Source organism: Pogona vitticeps, chromosome 15 (assembly GCF_051106095.1).
Source record: "Pogona vitticeps strain Pit_001003342236 chromosome 15, PviZW2.1, whole genome shotgun sequence".
Classification (NCBI taxonomy): Eukaryota; Metazoa; Chordata; class Lepidosauria; order Squamata; family Agamidae; genus Pogona; species Pogona vitticeps.
Genome location: NC_135797.1, coordinates 6922501 through 6940992, shown reverse-complemented (window position 1 = coordinate 6940992; position 18492 = coordinate 6922501). Strand labels below are relative to the sequence as shown.

Sequence of the window (18492 nt, the reverse complement as noted above, 5' to 3'; positions counted from 1 at the left end):
AACCACAAATAGGGAACCTGTGGCCTTCTAAATGTTGTCAGGCTTGCAATTTCCATCAACCTGGCCCAACGAGATCAGTGGCGAGGGATTGTGGGAGTTGTAGTTCAACAATGTCTGGAGGATCTTGGGTTCCCTATCCTTGATCCACACATTGCAGCAGAATGGAATGCCGGAATGGGTTCCCTCACTTGATTAATTGGATGTTGATGTTATTTCCTTGTGTTGCCTGTTCTAACATGTTTCTGTGTTGTTTTAGGAAGACTCGCAGTCTTGAAAAACAGCATTAAAATCTCTTACTGAAATGAACTAATTCAGACTATACCTGTGCTTCCAGATAGGAATTTTACTTTTAGTTGCCCTCTTCATCTACAGATCCATTGATAGCTACCTGAGAATGGAAAGCCGATACATTGGGGAAAAGAGACATTTCAGTTTAGCCTTGCTATTTAGATTTTCTTTTTGCCAGCAGCAGTGGCGCAGGAGGTGAGATTCTTCACTTACATTCATAGTGTTTTTGATCCCTTTTTGCCACTCTGTTTTGTTAGATAGACCTGAACAGGCCTGAAGCACCTGGTGAAGTGCTTTTTAAAATTACTGTTGTCATCCTTCTGAGAACAGTGCCATTATTTCCATTTATTGGAAAACTCCAGTCTGCTAATGGATTAAATGCTTTGGGATGAGGCCAGGAATACATCTCATTGCTCATGATGGGATTCTGATGCTTGAAACCATTCTTCTTGGCTTATGCTCCAGACTCTTACCTGAGTCATATGTTAAATGGGATTGCTTTGTACCAGCCTCGGTTTGTAAGATAAATCCAAGAGGCAGTACTTGTGTCATGATGCGCTTAAAAGCTGCGACAACAAATGCACTGTACTTTTTCTACTTGGTCATAATTGGCAGCTGGTGGCTTAGGAGCAGCCTTCCAAGGCCTGAGGATGATATGAAACTTGTATGGAATGCTGGGATAGCAGCTGCTGAGAAACCCATCCATTTAGTCTTTCTTAAAATATTGCCTGCCGGGGAACAAATGCCTCGCTGGTGGTTCTGTAACAATAACAAGACACATGATTAAAACTGCTGGGTTATGAAGGGTGCTATTAATGTCCACGACTCAGTTCCTGAGCCTGGTTAGTGCTGTTCAAGTAATGGTTTGGATGGGCTTCCCTTTACGCAAGATCTCCTAATTGCTCCTCTACACGCTGGCAACCTGCTTTTCTCATCTCTCTGCCTTGCACGTTGGGAATGCACTGTACTTTAGCACAAAGGCAATTCCAGGCAGCCTTCCAGCTTTGTCTCAGCATCCAAATCAGCCATCATAACATGCAGTTCGCTTCTGTGATCCGCACCTAATATGCAAGCCTCTGTTACTTTGGGTAGGATTATCGTAAATGAATTTTTTTTTTTAATAACATGAGAAAAATATGGATGTGGGGGTGAATGGAACTGCTGCAATGCAAATTCCTTCGAATTTGTTTTATAAACTTAGGAAAAAGATCACATCCTCTCCATGGAAATTGGCTCCCGTAGTACAATAGTTGAAGGGCTTGTGCTAAACCATTGTTAATCAGTCCTTGGTTTACATTAAATGAAGAGAACTGCTATGGTGCTAAGCAGTTCCCTGGAGAGTAGCCATTAGTTAAGGCCAAGCCTGGAATCAAGAATGTGTGGTAGGTTGAGGAAAGAATCAGTTCAGAAGAGGCGGAAACTAAATGTAGATAGCCTAATATGTTACCTGCATGTTTATGTCAGTTTTCCTTTGTGACCAGAACCCAAGGAGATACTTTGCTGGGTCTCACAGCTTCTGTCACATGCTCCAGAGGGCTGGTAAATCATCTGAAGCAATGGTTCCCAAACATGGATCCCCAGATAGTCTTTATTTCTAGAATCCCTGGTTAGCCCAGCTGGTGACTAAGACCACAGAAAGTTCTCATACAAGAACATCTAGTACTCCAGGTTTTGATTTAAATAGGCCTCCCATATCTGTGACCTGTATTGCTTAAGTGAGTTGCAGTTACAAGAGGCCATTTGAATCAATAGAACTTACAGAGGTGTTGGCTCACCACATCCCTATTGATTTGGTGGGCCTACTCTGCTGCATTATACTACACTAAGCTACAGGATTTTGGCCAGTGACACTGACTAGGAGTCACCAGTTGCTCAGACTCCCATTTACTGTATTTTTTGCTCCATAAGACGCACCTCTCCATAAGACGCACCAAATTTTTAGGAGAAGAAAACAGGAAAAAAATAATCTGTTTTCTTCTAAAAATTGGTGAACCTTATGGAGAGGTCCGTCTTATGAACACACCCTAGGACCCTTTGGAGGCTCACCCAGCCCCCCCCCCCCCCGGAGGCCAGAGGGGGTGAAATCGCCACCTTCTGGGACTCTTCTGAAGCTTCCCAAGCCTCAAAAGACTCCCAGAAGGTGGCGATTTCGCCCCCTCTGGCCCCCGGGGGGGAGGGTGAGTCTCTAAAGGGTCCTGGAAGGCAGACTTGGACCCTTGGGAGGCTTCTCCCCCACCCCCCGTGGGGCCAGAGGGAGCAAAATTGCCAGCTTCTGGGAGTCTTCTGAAGCTTCGCAAGCCTCAAAAGACTGCCAGAAGGTAGCAATTTCACCCGCGCTCGCCCCGTGGGGCGTGGGGGGAGCGGTGCAAGGGTCCAGGAAGGCTCACTCGGACCCTTGCGACACTCCCTCCACCCTCCATGGGGCCAGCGGGGGTGAAATCGCTGCCTTCACTCCATAAGATGCACAGACTCCCCCCCCCCACGTTTTTTTTTGGGGGGAAGTGTATCTTATGGAGCAAAAAATACGGTAATCTAAGGTTAGTCTTAGGCTTCTGAGAGTAGGCATTATGTCTTTGGAGAGCACACAAGCAGTGTAAAACTTGGCCGCACAAGCTACAGAAGAGGTGATGGAGAGAGCTATGCAAATTTAAGTAGGAAATGTTGCTTCTATTTCCCATATTTGTTGTTTAAGTGATATAATGCAAACATTGATTTGTTTTTCACTTAAAAAGTGTTCCACTATCATCTGTAATTTCTAAAGTAGTACTCCCGTTTGTCAACCCAGAATGATTTTTATTTCCTTTTTTAAAGACCTGAGGTGTATTGATAGAAATAGGCAGTAGCAGGTTTGACTCTCTTTGTGTTTGTGGAAGCTGTGCTCCCAAATCATAGCTGTATCTTAGCTAACTGTGGCTGAAAAGTGGCATTTCCTCTCCACCCCCCACAAAAAAATAACTGTAAAGGAATCATTTTCAACAAATTCAAGATATATCCAAAGTAAAGGCAGTTGCAGCTGAGTGCCAGGGCATGCTGTTCTAATCATAGCCATCTATGTTCATATCTACTCCACAGCATCTGTAATCTAAAAACACATGTAATAATGTTTGAAATTTTAGGAACCTGCCTGTATAGGAAGAAAGTGACCAAACCACACTGTTTCTTCTGCTTACGGGCAGTGTGGTTATTTTTGTGTGGTCATGTCATCTGTGTTTGAGAGCCACAACGTCTTGGGAGGCTTACAAAGCACTTGGGCTGCTGCTGTGAGCATCATTTCCCCCTTTCTATCACAGCATTGTTTGGATGGCAGTCCTGCATATGAGAGAAAGGTTATCCAACCTGCAGAATGTGTAAATAGTATGCTTTTCCACGCGGGCTGTGCAGTGGCACACATGATTTGAAGGGGAGGGGAAAGAGGAAGCAAATCTCTCGAAGTCGTTGAAGTCCTTGAAGACGTTAACAACCAATCAGCCAGAACAGCAAAACAAATGGAAGCGCCACCATCCTGTTCCCAGTTGCTTCACATGATGGGACACTCGACCATATGTTTCTGTTGGAAATCAGTGGACCGGTTGGTATGGGAGAAGGTGATCCTTCACTAACCCATATGCCAAGCTGTATGGAGCTCTTCAATCACAAGCAAACTGCATTATTCCGGCACCAACTATCTAATTCCAGTTAGATTAGAGTGGATAGGATTTAGATTTCCTCTGCAAGTATTTTCTCCCATATGATCCAGTCATCAGATCTATGCAGCTGTGTGAAAAAAGGTTAGATGACTGATTAGCTTCTGTACGAAGCAGAGTCTTCTCTGTTGTGGCTCAAAGACTATGTATGTTGTCATTTTTCCAGAGACAGAATTTTATCCCTCATATCTTTGAGAATGTAAAGTTTTAAAGATCTTTCCTATTGTGCTGCCTGCAGAAAGCAGGAGTTACCCTTTAGTTCTCTTCCGTACCACCACCACCACCTCGGAACAATTTTTTGACTACAGAAGCGGGGAGAGGTTAAAAATCTTGACACTACCAGTAATTTCACATTGGATTTCGATGTTTATATGTTTTGTTTTACTGTCAGTTGAGGTCAGGTTATTATATTATTTGCTTACTTTTAATGCATTAAGGTAAGTAAATCATGTACAATTATCAGTTCCCTCTAAAGAACCGTCTTCTTTGCTAATATGAATGTTTGATAAAGGAAAAAGCCAAATTTGTGAGGGGTCTCCTCGCCATTAATAGTTCTAGACCTTAACTTGTTAGATTGACTAATAAATTGAGGGAGGTCAAGATAAAATATGATTCTCTCCCTGCTTGTTTTATCCTCAGAATAATTCTGAGAGGTAGATTAGGCTAAGAGGCCGACTTGTACATAATGACCCAGTAAACATTGGGCTGAACAGAGACGTCCTAGCTTTAGCTGTAATTTTCAGATATGTGCACCAAAGGAAGTTCACATCGGTATGGTTAGAGTGAACACCTAGAACTTTACCTACTTAGGTTTGATCAGACTTCTAAAAGCACAGTTCTGAGATTTTGGAGGAACAAAATGTTGAACTAGAGCATGCCTTGTGACTTTAAAAAAATCTTGTTAGGTTCTACTTTTATAAAAGGAGCTCATTCCTTGGTTACCACATTAGTAACATGCTACTGATTTGTGTTGTTATTATTTTCTAATTCAAGGTAGACATTCAGTTAACTAAAAACGTGGTCAAAACTCTCTGGAGGACTTTCCCCATCATGTTAAGGTAATGAATATATACCACAGTAGTGAGAAAATCACTGTTGCTTAAGGACTCCCTTTTGTGATTTGGGGTTATACATGACTCTCTTGTATTGTGTTACAAGCTGTGTATACCCTGAGTTCACAAGAGGAAGGCTTTGATCAAGTATGTACAGTCTGTCCCTATCGTTCCCATCAGTGGCTCCCCAGACTTTTTGCACTGAAATTCCGGCAAATCTTAACCACTAGCTGTGCCCGCCAGGATTTCTGGGAGTTGCCGAACTAGAACATCTGGGGACCCAAGGCTAGGAACCACTTTAGCAAGAAATTTGTTGGATACTATGTTAAATGTTATGATTGTTCCAGATACGGAGGCTTTCTTGGTTGTGATCTGTGCTGTGGACCCGCTATGTCAGAAAGTGCATTATAAAGATGCAATGAAGAAGAGCGTGTCTGTGATTAAAAAATGTTTCAGCTTATATTGTCTTTTGGTGGTGGCTATTGTGGATAGGAATACACTTAGTGGTTAGGCTCTATTAGAGTTTCCATGTTTTTAAAAACTTTCCCACTCTTTCTTTGTTTCCTGCTTATATCCAAACTGGAGATATGCTCAGGCTGCTTTGAGAAACGTTGCAACAAACAGGATCTAAAATTCTGTGTTATACACTCTGGCCTCTTACAAGCCTCTTACAAGGTCTGGTGATTCAAAATAGAGCTTCTGTTGAAACCCAGTCCAGTGGGCAAATGGTACTAAATAGCTCCATTGGCAGAGCAGCTGGGACGGAAAGAAATTATACAGGATCTCAGGCGCTAAATTTAGGAAAAGTGTTCATTATTCATTTATTCAACCAATGCATTTTCCCCCTTTTTTCAATTCACGTTCTCTATCCTGCACATAAGCTTTCACATTGCGGTCAAGGAGTGCCCTGGGAAAAAGCACACAATGCACTTTTTGTAGAGAAAGTGTAGATCCCCCGTGGAGACCCCTCTGTGCCAAGTGCAACACACTATCTGTGCTATCGGTAGAAAAGAGTGGCTGTTCATCATGGCCACATCATTGATGTTGAAATTTCTGCTTGCAGGATAAGGAGGGGAATACTGTATTTGCTGGCGTATAAGACTACTTTGTTGCCCTGAAAAACATGCCTCCAAGTGGGGGGGGGGGGTCGTCTTATACGCCGGGTGCACTTCAGTTGGGATAGACATAGCTGCCCATGGTGGCCTTCTGATGCTCGCCCGGTGCCCATAGTAGCCTACTGATGCCTGCCCACCTCATTTTATATACCGTCCAGTATTGCGCGGTATCCAGCGCGGCTGTGGCAAGCCTCAGCAACAAGACAGGGGTGCCAGCCTTTTCGATGTGACTGGCCCATTCTGCTTGGCGGGAAGCAGCGGCGCTCTGCCCCACCCCTTCTCTACGCAGAGCTCACACATGTGCACTTGCGCACTAGTGCCGGTCACAGGGAGATGCAGGGGCAGGCCGGAGGTGCTGCGGTCACGCTGCGGCCGTACAATGGTGACAGTGAATAGCACCTTTTATTTGGTGTGTGGAAGGTGTGCGGAAGAGGGGGTAGTCTTATACGGCGAGTATAGAACAAACTATATTTTGAGTGGAAATGTTGTGGGGGTCGTCTTATACCCCCAGTTGTCTTATACGCTGGCAAATACAGTGCCTTGTGGAGGGGAGGAGAGCCATGGGAAGCCGCTGGGAAGAGCCTCCTATCTTTATTTGTGACACTGGAAGTTTTGCCAGTAACTGTTCCCAGTCTGGTAGGTCAGGTTTTGAGGCCTCCTCCTCTTTTCTGCGTGGTTAGACAGGAAAAGATGAGTCACCTGCCAAAGGTTGTGAAAGGTTGGGTAAATTGCTGCTCCTGAATATGCGTTGGGGTGGGGAGTGATATTCCCTGCATTGAGTGCCAAATTGCTTAGTGATGCGAGGGACACGGACCTTTGTAGCAGCTCTGTGCAAATCAGACGTTCTGTAATGACAGAAGTAAAGCCTACCTGTGGTTTCTTTTCAAGGCACCGAGAGTGGTAGAATATACCAGATGGGCGGGATATAAATCAGATAGATAGATAGATAGATAGATAGATAGATAGATAGATAGATAGATAGATAGATAGATAGATAGATAGATAGATAGATAGATAGATAGATAGATAGATAGATAGATAAAGGCAGAATAGGAAAGATCTTTAAAAATTGCTAGAAACCATAGTTTGAGATTGTATCTAAGGTATGTACAGTGGGGTCTTGACTTGAGAACTTAATCCATATTGGAAGGCGGTTCTCAAGTCAAAAAGTTTGCAGGTCAAATCTGCATTTCCCATAGGAATGCATTGAAAACCATTTGATCCGTATCTGCTCTTTTCCGTCCATAGAAACTAATGGGAAGCTGCTATTCTGCCTTCGACCACTAGAAGGGGATATTTTGTTTCTTTTTTTCTTAGGTCAAGAAAGGTCAGGGAAGGCAGGGAAAATACGGTCCAGGCAGTACCAGGCAGTCTGCAGACTGTCTCCCAATCCACTCTCTAAATGCTGGGAGGAGTGAGGAAGCAGACAGGCACCCTTTTCACTGGCCAACAGTTAACTGAAAGTTCACATTTTGCACTTTCCCTGCCTCCCACGTGGTTTTTTTTCAGTTTGTAACTCAAATCTAAGTATGTAAGTCAAGTCAATATTTTCCTATGAGAGTGGTTCTTAAGTCAAAATGTTCTTAACTCGAGCCATTCTTAAGTCAAGACCCCACTGTATGTCCTGATTTGTAAGCTGCTGTTCCGTATGTCTCAGAAGAGGCTGACCAATCTCATCCAAAAGTTGTCTTTCATACGAAAATGTGCCAGTTGTTGGTTTTTATAGGGTTTTTAATAGAATTTAGTAATATTGATCCTAAAATTAGGACTGTGGTGAAGCTCACAGGGTCTACAGAAAAACATTCAGAGTGAGTTTTTGGTTTTGCCTGGCTGACTTTCTTTTCGAAAGTGGCGTTCTCCAGATGTGTTGGCTTATCCCTCCAGCAGGAGTTATAATCCAGCACATCCAGAGCACCACCAGCTGTTTGGGACAGGCTGGTAGAGGATCTCAAAATCAGTAAGGAAGAGAGGAAGCAACTTTCATAGGGCAGGAGTTCCATATATTTGATACAACCAGAAAAGAGGCTATACAGTGTTCATTTCCTGACTTGTGATAATGCAGACAGTGTTTGCACATGAAGTGGAGAATTGCAAAGCACATCTTGTCATATGGGTAGGCAGAAGTCCACAAATCATGGCTTACCTTGAGGCGGCGGTGGAGAGGCAACCACATCCCTCCACAAAGCATTGGTGTGTTCCTTTTGACTTGCTTCTCCACCAAAATGCAACACAAAGGTAGGAAATAGCCCTTTGCCCCCCTCCTTAACTCTTAGCTCAGCGCTCAGGAAAGGAATTGCAGAGGTAGGGGCAGTTTCCTTGCAAGGTGTAAAACCTCTCTGCCCTCTTTAGGATCAGAATCGGACAAGCAAGTTAGTCTTGGTCTCCCTTCTTTCTGGACACCCAGAGTCAATGGCAAGTGGAGATAGAACCTGATATGCTTCATCTCAAGCGCAGAAGCAAACTTCCTGAACAACAACAACAACAACAACACAAATTGCAGGCTTTCTCTGAATATTTGGTTTGGGAGAAAATGGAGGCTCATCACACGCTACGCAAACTTAAGTGGGTTCACAGATCATGGTTTACAGTCAGGAGGTACAGTCAGCATCCTTGAAGCCATAGTTTTGTTTGCTTAATTGCTTACTTACTTTGCTTGCCAAGAGTTGACAGGTCAAAGGATGCCATATGCTTTGTTTCTGAATGGGGAAGCAAGAAAGCTGAGCAAACAGGAAACGGAAGCAGCAGACGAGAAGGTCTAAATCCTGGTTTGCCTGGAAAATTTCAAGGTTGAAACCATAGATTGGTTTCCTAACTAAGATTAATGTAAACTTGGGCTAGACATGAGGATTTGTAATGACCTTGGCATCACAAGCCAGAATTAATGAGAAGTCCAGCTTCGGGAAGAGCCAGGATGCCTGCTAGCTAATTCCTTTCATTTGTGGCAGGAGGGACTAAGCGTCCCATGGACCTTTCATCTGTGATATATATTTGATCTGTGATATGTGTGAATCAGCAGGAGTCCGATCTGCAGCATTTGCATATCAAAGTTTCACAGTGTTGTGGCTGCTTCCAGGGAAAGCAGGAGCAATTCAGCAATATATTAAGCCAGAATTTTGATATCTGAGCCAGAAGCAGGAAGATTGTCCCTTTCCCCCCTATATTTGATCTATTTTCTGTTCTGACAATAGAGCATTGATCTATCTGTTGGTTATGCTGGTCATGGCTCAACAAGCGCCTGAAGAGTGCCCACTCTTTTTTCAGTTGGCATGTGTGAATATAGCAGGGTGAATGTTATTGCCATTTGAGGAATGAAGCCACCATTTGATGAACCGGTTGCTGATGGATAAAAAGGAAAATCAAAGCTAACCCAGACGTGATATTGGAAGCGTCCAGCTACTTAACTGGCCTGCCATTCCTAGCAGGATGAAATGTTGCATTTGAAGAAAGGAACTGTATAGTATTCTAATCCTGCTAGGAAGGAGGACGTGGTGAATTCAAGAAGCAGCATGACAGCATAAGGTTGTGTGACTCAGACTGTGGGAGAGAGAAGTAACAGCAACCACTAGGCACTCTAGTCTGAGGCTGTTGATCATGTGCTTTGCATGTGGCTCATGAAGATTTCAGCTGCCATTTTGTATGATGTATGTTTTGGGAGATCCTTTGGTAAGAATTCAGTCATGTTTCAGAAATGTTTTTTTCAAAAAATGTAAACTAATTGAATTAATTTTGTACTAGATTTGCCCATGAAGAGGTTTGCTCAAAAGTCCCTCCCCCCCACTGCTGTAGTCATTGCTTCTGCATACCAGTAGCCAATACTTGGAGTAATAGAAAAGGCTCTAGCAACAGGACAGTGTCAGGGTCAGTGCTAAGAACCCGTAGCTCTGATGCCCAAAGAGTAGCTTTCATGTAAAATGAATTTGAGGGATGAATCCAAGCACTAGTCTCCAAAAGCTGTTTCATTGCTTAAAGTGTAATTGCCATACATTCGCCTGTTCTTTTTCTTGAATATTTCTACCACACATACAGAAAACAATCTATGAGAAACTGTGTTGCGGGTATTGTGTGATAAGGTTATTCTTTTCTTTGAAAGCAAACGGGTAAAATTATCTGATGGGCTTCTCTTTCATAGGCATCATCAAGGTGAGTGAGTGAGTGTCCACCACTGATTTACCCCACTCCTGTTCTGTGGCCGAGGTAACGCCGGTCAGGTGCAAAACCTTGTTAATGAAATGCTTATTTTCCTTTACTGCAGGGTCTCATTCCTCTGTATTTTCCTTTCAGATTCCTTTGTTTCTTCCTCTCAGCCTGTCTCTCTCTTTTCGACTTTACAAGGCAAGTCTGTAATTTTTCTTGTACCCCCCCTACTAAAAGAAAAATGTTGAGAAAGAGGCTGTAACTGGGGACAGGATAAAGTTCATCTTTTCTCAGCTGCTCACAGACCCTCTAACTGGCTGGAGAACAGCTGTTTGTGAGACATACGTGGCCTGCTATAAGTAGTTTTCAGCTTTGACACGGTAACGGGTAAATTGTGGTGTTAAATTTTTGTGTTTTCAAGCTGCAATCATGAAACTTGCCATTTTTGGTAAATGAACGTGCCAACAAATCTGGATTAGCACTGCCTTTTTGAAAAAAAGCAATCAAGTCACACAGCATCTGTCAATGAGTTGTTACCTACAAACTAAAAAATGAATTTTTTTCCCATGAAAGCCAGTCGTATTCTCAGGGGAAGGAGAGGATGCTCTTGGCAGAAGTTGGCTGTGCACCTGAGGAGGGGAGCTTCCTTCCTTCATATCTTGAAGCCTGACCAGTTCAGGGTTGGAAAAAGAACATGAGCTCCACTTGGGTGCCTGTAGCCTCCAAGGTGTACATGAACTATCCCTTGTTGAAGCTCGTGGCAGCCTATAAGTTGCCTTTCTTAGCTGGCATTATCAGTATCTGCCAGACTCCATTCTGAGGCATCCTGTTGGCTATCTTTGTGAGAAGATCAGCAATAGCAGACAAGGATCTTTGCCTGATAACCAGCTTTCCAGATCTATGCAATCTTCTGCTGCAACAGTTGGCTGCAGGGGGAGTGCCCGAAGCTTTTGAAAGGTGCAGCGTTGATGTGAGGAGTGGAGAGGCCCAGAGCAGCTGGCCAAACTGGATGTGGGAAAGGCCTCGATTCTGTACACGACTCAAGGAATCCATAGCAAGTGCTCCCAGACTCTCCAAGTAGACATATAGGTGTGGAAAGCATTTTGTGGTGGACATTTTGTTATAGGACAAGGTTGGAAAAGTGCTGTCTTGGACATTTCAGGAAGAACCGTTTCTGGCATGTGAGGATTCTCCCAGCATTAAAGCCATGGCTGCTATGTTAATTTGGTAGTGCATAGTTATTTATGATCATAGCTGTGTGCCCTTCCTACGAATTGGAAAGGACGGTGTGATTAAGATATGAGGGAAACCAGTCAAAGAAGATACTAGTTGCCTGCCTCTTGGATCTCATGTGCAGGAAATAAAAACAGTTTCATAATATGATATAAGAGGAAAGAGTCTCATGGGTTCAGTGGGAGAAAGTACTAAAGGTTCTGGATTCAGTACATAGCATCTCCAGATTTTAAAGATCTGAGGTTGCCAATCCAAAGAGTTAGGACCACCATCCTGACTTGTATCAGGGTAGTCTCATCTGCAGGGTGTTAAGTAAGCATCATATCACATATGTGGAGGAGCTCAATGAACATACTGTACAATGACTAGCCAAAGAGAAAAAAATCAGCAGAGGTGGGAATTGCAGTGAAGCAGAAGAACACTTTGTGTCCTGCCCTTCATGGTTCTCTTATGAAACAGAAATATTGCAGCCCTGTCTTAAGCTTTGTAACATCATCCAACTTTTCCATTCAAGAGTGGGCGGTGCACAGTCCACATGGCATTTCTTCAGCTCCCACTGGATTTGCACCAGAAATGGACTCTTCAGTGAAATCAAGACAGACAGGATGGGTGCGGCTTGCCCTTGACATAGTAGTGCTCCTTGAAAGGTGGTTGTTACAGATAAGGAGTGTGTGCCCTATACTCCTTGATTCTGGAGCAAAGCACTGCTCATAGTATTGGTGTGCAAAGATGCACCTTGTTGATAAAGTTGATAGAGCTTGCAGGAGCACTCCTCATCTGAAAAACAAAACCTATGTCCTCTGTGTTTTGTTTTCCATTTCTTTTTTTTTTAAATTAACTTTTGCTGCTGTTACATAAATTCTGTCACAGAGGTTAATTCCTCTTGGGATTCTGGAGGAGGGGAGCAAGTTTGGCTGCTGGACCCATGGAATTGCTTAACATCATCTGGATTTTCCTCTCCATGACCTCTTTCCACACTGATTTTCCTGTTGAGGAATCTGTGCCCTTTTTTTTGTGAGGGCAGTTCTGTGGCATTTTCTAAAACAGCTTGGTAAGGTGCCAGTTAGGCCTCTTTGGCCTCGCTGTTGGCACAGCATAAACTCAAGAATGTGCCCTAGATAAAATCATTGTTCCCCGTTGGCCACCAATGGTGTCAGAAGGTGGGTATTAGGGGTCTTTGACTTTTCTGCTGGTTTGGATCTACTGGAAGAATCCTGAGAAGCTCCAGTGTTTGTCTAAAAAACGCTGTTAGAATAAAAGCCTTTCATTAGACTGTTACAGTATTAGAGCCAGAATCTTAAATGAAGCTGTGTAGAGCGCTTAAAGTAGAGCCAGAATAGCTTAGGTTTGATTCATCCAGTGTAAAATACAGTGGACCCTTGACTTACAGACGGCTTGACTTACAGACTTTTTGAGTTACAGACTTCTCTGGCCGCAAAATTTAGGTTTGACTTGCAGACTGAGATTTGACTTACAGACCAGAAAAAAACCAAAATGGAACAAAAACGGCCTGTTACGGGATTAATCGGTTTTCAGTGCACTGTAGGTCAATGGAGACTTGACATACAGACTTTTTGACTTGAGAACCGCCTTCCAATATGGATTAAGTTCTCAAGTCAAGACCCCACTATAGCAGCCATTTTGGTGCCATGTATGATGATGCATCAACTATTTAAGGTTCTTCAGCACTAACTAATAGCTAGTATTGGGTCCTTGCTGCTTTTAGGTTTGCTAAAATGCTCTGAAGCTCTGGCTTGCTAGTAGCAGCTTATAAGCCCACCTTCCCACGGATCTAAGCAAGGAGTCCTCTTGAGAATCAAAGAATGGATCATTTCACCATCACAGAGCTCCTGATGGTGTTCTCAGGAGCTCATGTTCTCCATGCAGCATTTTTTTGCTTCAAATCCCCCTATAACAGTGGTCCCCAACCTTGGGTTCCCAGATATTCTTGGACTGTAACTCCCAGAAACCCATCTTAGCACAGCTAGTGGTGAAGGCTTCTGAGAGTTGCAGTCCAAGAACGTCTGGGGACCCAAGGTTGGGAACCACGGACAAAAAAAAAGCTGATGCTGAGAACCACTCCTTTTCTTTTTAGTAGAATGTCAGGCTGCTCCCACGTGGACTTTGTCAGTTAGAGGGCAGATAGACCCAGCATTGAAGATATTTGATCCGCTGCTGTGGACCTTCCCCACCGCAGCTTACAGTTCAAGGGGTGTGTTGGCAGCTTGCTGACCTACATCCCAGCTATCAAATAACTCCATAAAAATGCTACAGTTGCCCTTGTTGATCCAGACCACGAGGGATGTCTAACCCAATATTTTGGCCATGAGGACTGGAGGTTGATGGGAGCTGTAGTCCAGTACAGTTACTGGCTGATGATTTGAGGAAGGCGACTCTAGAACCAATGTTCACAACCTCTGACCCTGCAGATGTTTCTGACGTCAGCTCCCAGAATGTTCCAACCATTGCCCTCCTGGCTGGGCTTTCGGGCCATTGAAATTGCAAACATCTGGAGGGCCAAAGTGGAGAACGCCAACTTGCCATCAACCTGTGGTTTACCTCCAGCTCCTTCCCTTTGCAGGGGTACATTTCCTTGGCAGTGGACGTTCCATTTAGTTGTGATGGCCGACAGCCACCGTGCTAGGCATCTGGAATAGGAAGCTGGAACAATTAAAAGGCATTTGGGACAAGCCACGGGAAACCAGTTACAGCCTTTTTTGGAAATGCAAACATTTTTCTTCTCACATTTTCCCTTCTAGTTGAAGTCCCCTTGAGATCCAGCTTGGCTGCACAGGGCTGGCTAACTTCCTATCTTGGTGCTTTGGCTGTCACATGCTATTATTATGGCTGCTTCTGCACACTGTGTGCTTTTTTCTTTTCTTTCTTTCTTTCTTTTCTTTCTTTCTTTCTTTCTTTCTTTCTTTCTTAAGCTTCACCTTTGTCTGTAAACTTGTTCTCTGAGATAACTGAACACACATGAGTTTTGTTTGGAAAACAAGACAGTTCTGGATGTTTGGGTGGCAACAGCAAATAACAAATTAAGCAACATTAACGGCGTTACAGGATAAGGACAGCTCTAGGGTTGGTTTAGGCAACATTTGGCTTTCCAGATATTACTGTTCCTCTCACTTCTCATCAATAGCAGGATCAGCCAGGACTGGTGAGATTTAGACTTCAATCCTGAGCTTTTGCCGGAGAAGAAATTATGAATCAGATTTTGGATTCCACCATGAAAATAGTTCTGTAGACAGACTTTGTTAATTTAACAGTCATTCATCTAGGATAACATAATGAAGACAGCTTACTATAGGTATGTCATTTGACTTTTATTGGACTCTTAAGTTCCATAGTTCTTTAAGAATTCCCCAGGCACAATTCTGGGAGTTCCAGGCCACAAACTCACACCTACGTTTGGCTTGAACTAGGGCCTTAGAAGCTGCATGGCCTAGCTCCGGCCTGCTTCCTGTTATTAATACAGTGGTGCCTCGCACAACGGGCGCCTCGTAGAGCGATGAATTCGCTCTACGAGGCTGGTTTTGCAATCGCAAATGCAATCGCAAAACGGTGCCCGCATAGGGCGAAAATCGCAGAGCGAAGGTCGGTAAGCGGTTCGCTTACCGACCTTCGCTTTGCGACCCGCCGATCAGCTGTTCGACAGCTACAAAAGCGAGGGGAGGGCGCGAAAATGGCTGCTGGCCATAGGGAAGCATCGCTGAACAGTGAGTATTCGGCCCAATTGGAACTTTTCCTGCCCTGTTCAACTATGCTTTCACACAGCGAGGGTTAATCCAGAACGGATTAACCTCGCTGCGCGAGGCACCACTGTATGCAGAAAAGGAGGTTACTGCAGTGCTTCCTGGATGTCATTGTTCTTTGGGGTGGCACCCTCTATGGCAGTGGTCCCCAACCTTGGGCCTCCAGATGTTCTTTGACTACAACTCCCAGAAGCCTTTACCACCACCTCTGTTGGCTGGGATTTCTGGGAGTTGAAGTCCAAGAACATCTGGAGGCCCAAGGTTGGGGACCACCGCTCTATGGAACCTAAAAGGCAGTAAGACCATGGCGCCTAAGAAGCACCGTGGCCGCTTCCTCTTTTGTACATGAACAACAGGGGTTAAGATGAAGCTAAGCCATGCTGTCTCCAAGACAAGGACCTGGTCCAAGGGGGTGAAATGTAGGCATCAGTAAGTGTGAGTCTGTGGCCTGGAGCCCTCAGAATTCTGTCTGTGGAATTCCTGGAGCTGGAATTTTAAACAGTCCAAATGGCGCATTCCTAGGGCTTGCTGTTAAGGGCTACTGTTGTGGCACAGTGAGCAAGGCATCTAAAGCAGCTGGTTCTTATGCTAGGCAGTAACCAGAGACTGGCAAAAGAAGAGTAATCAATTTCAGATGATAAAGCTAAGCAAGTGTTTAGAACATATCTCAGGCCACTGTCCCTTCCTCATCATATGGCACTGATTCTGTCCTCTCTCCCTCCCCTTTGCTTTTATTTTTCTCTCACTCACATTTGTTTCCTGGTTCATAGTAACGACTGTGCCATGGCATCTTCATGACAGATGCCACCGTTTCCACAAAGAATTATTTCCCTCCAAAGGTGAATTGGAAACCATGTTTTCCACGGGGTTTTGAACTGCAATTTGTAGACAAGTAGTCAGTTTTGTCCAATGTTGACAAAAGACACATTTTCATTATTGATGTGCTCTTTGCTCTCTTTTTTTGCGCTTTATCTCCCTCTCCAGCTTCTTTCTGAGAATTCCCCAGGCAGATTTCTGGACGTTCCACTCCACAGACCCACACCTAAAGATCCGTATATTTTGCTCACCTATAGCAGGGCCTAGCTTGGGTTTCTCGGGCCCACTTCCTGCAGTTAATGTACAGAAAAGGAAGCTGTCGTGGCACTTTGCGAGTGATGCCCCTCAAACTACGATGCCCAGGAAGCGCTGCAACCGTTTCGATGTTTTGTACATTTACTGCAGGAAGAAAGAAGATCTGCCATGGAGCTTCTGAGCTACTCCATGGTCCAGATGAGTGAAATGCCGATTTCTGTGGGTGTGGGACTGTAGCCTAAAACACCCACAATTCTGCCTAGGGAATTCTTGGATCACTCTGAGAGCTGGAGTCCAAAAAATTTGAATAGCACCTTCGTTATTACAAATTAGGATAGCAAGCGATGTGGGAATCCAGGGTGCGGGAGAGAAGTTGTATGACTACAGCCTGGCTTTGCCAGTGAATTGCTGGCTTAGGAGACCACTGAGAGGAATCTTTTACTGCTCAGTGCTCTTTCCAGATTTCCTCTTTTTAAAGCTTTAATCCAGCGGTTTTCTGGTTCCTTGCATTTCAGGAAGAAACATGTTTACAGAAAGTTCAGAAGCACATTTTTAGAACACGCTCACAGTCAGAGCCTTGTTGAAATGCTTTTTTGGAACACCAAAAAAAAAACAAAAAACCAGCCCAAATCTCCTATGACTGGGGATTCAAAGAATGGTAGTCTTAAAAAAAATAGCTAGCTTCCAGGCTTTATACCTGCCACGTGCAGAGATTAGAATGGGATGGCACATTTCCCTGAGGTTGCTATTGTGACGTGAAAGCTGGGGAAAGGTAAACAAGCATTCTTCCATGCAAACGTACCCACTGTGACTGAGTTTCTAATTGAAGAACCCCTAATGAGCCTCCCCAGGGAGATCCTTTTCTTTGGAACACTACAGAAGCTGCTACTTCGATTTAAGGCTGCCCACGTGCTAGATTCATTTTAAAATGGTACAACCAGGAAACATGTTTTTGAACACTTAAGAGCGGCAGAGAGCTACAGGTTTGGTGTTAAACACTGGGGGTGCCACACTGTCCTCCTACACACAGGAAGAGAGACATCAGGTGAGACCAAAGCTGGTAGCTTTATCTGCCATGAATGTATCTGATTCTTTGCTTAAAGCCAGAGGTTTCTCATCCTCGGTGAATTTGTGCAGTCCCACTTAAGACAGTAGTCATTGCCACATCTTGTGGCAGAGAATTCCATAATTCAGTGCAATTAAGTTCTGTATCAAATACACAGTAAGCACTTTTCTTGGGAAGGAAAAAAAGCCCCCTGATCTTGGTGCAGAGGTGATGTCTCGATGCTAGCTGACTGTCATATAGGTGCTGACAATAGATTTTAATTGTTTGCAGCTGGATTTTACTTTGGTCCAGTACACCACACTCATGGGCCAGTATTCAGCAGTAGTGGCAAAATTTAAGGTGCCAATGGGCCCTTGGCAGGTTGAAGGAGGCTGGCATATTCCGGGATGGCGATGTTATGGACGGGTAGCCAGCTTTCCAGCACTGCTGCTGTTGGAACCCTTATTAGCCCCCGAAGAAAACCCACCCTCTGCTCACCAGGGGCAGGACTTTCTACTCGGTGGATGTTGAATAGGATACTTGCCAGGAGAATTTATCCTAGGGATTTCCGCTTGTAAAATGCCACTCTGTTGTTCTGAGGGGAAACTTCTAAATGCCATTGAGGAGTGAATGGTTTTGAAGGCACAGCAGTGTATAAAAGCCAATGGCAGTGAAGGTTTGAGACCCCTGGATTGTGGATTTTTCTTCCAATCTAACACAACCCTGCTCAGAGGTAGTGATTCCCGACCTTGGGTCCCCAGATGTTCTTGAACTAAAACTCCCAGAAGCCTTCACCACTAGCTATGCTGGCCTGGAATTCTGGGAGTTGTAGTCAAGAACATCTGTGGACCCAGGATTGAGAACCATTGGAATAATAGAGTGAAAGGAAGCATACGAATCCTTGAAGAGTCCCCGACTAAACAGCATACATCTCCTGTATGCTGTTTAGCTGTGTGTGGTGTTTTGCTGTGCTTGGGCAGGCGGTCTTTCATTGTACTGGCGTATTTGGAAGATTTTGGATTTGTGGCCAGGAGACACTATAATAAAAGTGGGGAATGTATGACTCTTCAGATCTGGTTGAACTACACCTCCCCTCCTCCTTTGCTGAGCTGATTT

The 18492-nt window shown here is 44.2% G+C and overlaps 1 protein-coding gene across 3 annotated transcripts in view; it reads left to right on the top strand.

Annotated features, from left to right (window-relative positions):
* The window catches only part of RTN3 (reticulon 3), a 52560-nt gene that overhangs the window by 6044 nt on the left and 28024 nt on the right, over nt 1–18492 (top strand). For 2 of the 3 annotated variants that reach the window (XM_078381960.1, XM_078381959.1), the window contains exon 2: nt 10420–10470. The exons of the other annotated variant lie outside the window; for it this stretch is intronic. In XM_078381960.1, coding sequence (XP_078238086.1) covers nt 10420–10470 — 51 coding nt within the window. The remainder of the gene's footprint in view (nt 1–10419; nt 10471–18492) is intronic. 3 annotated transcript variants of the gene reach the window in all.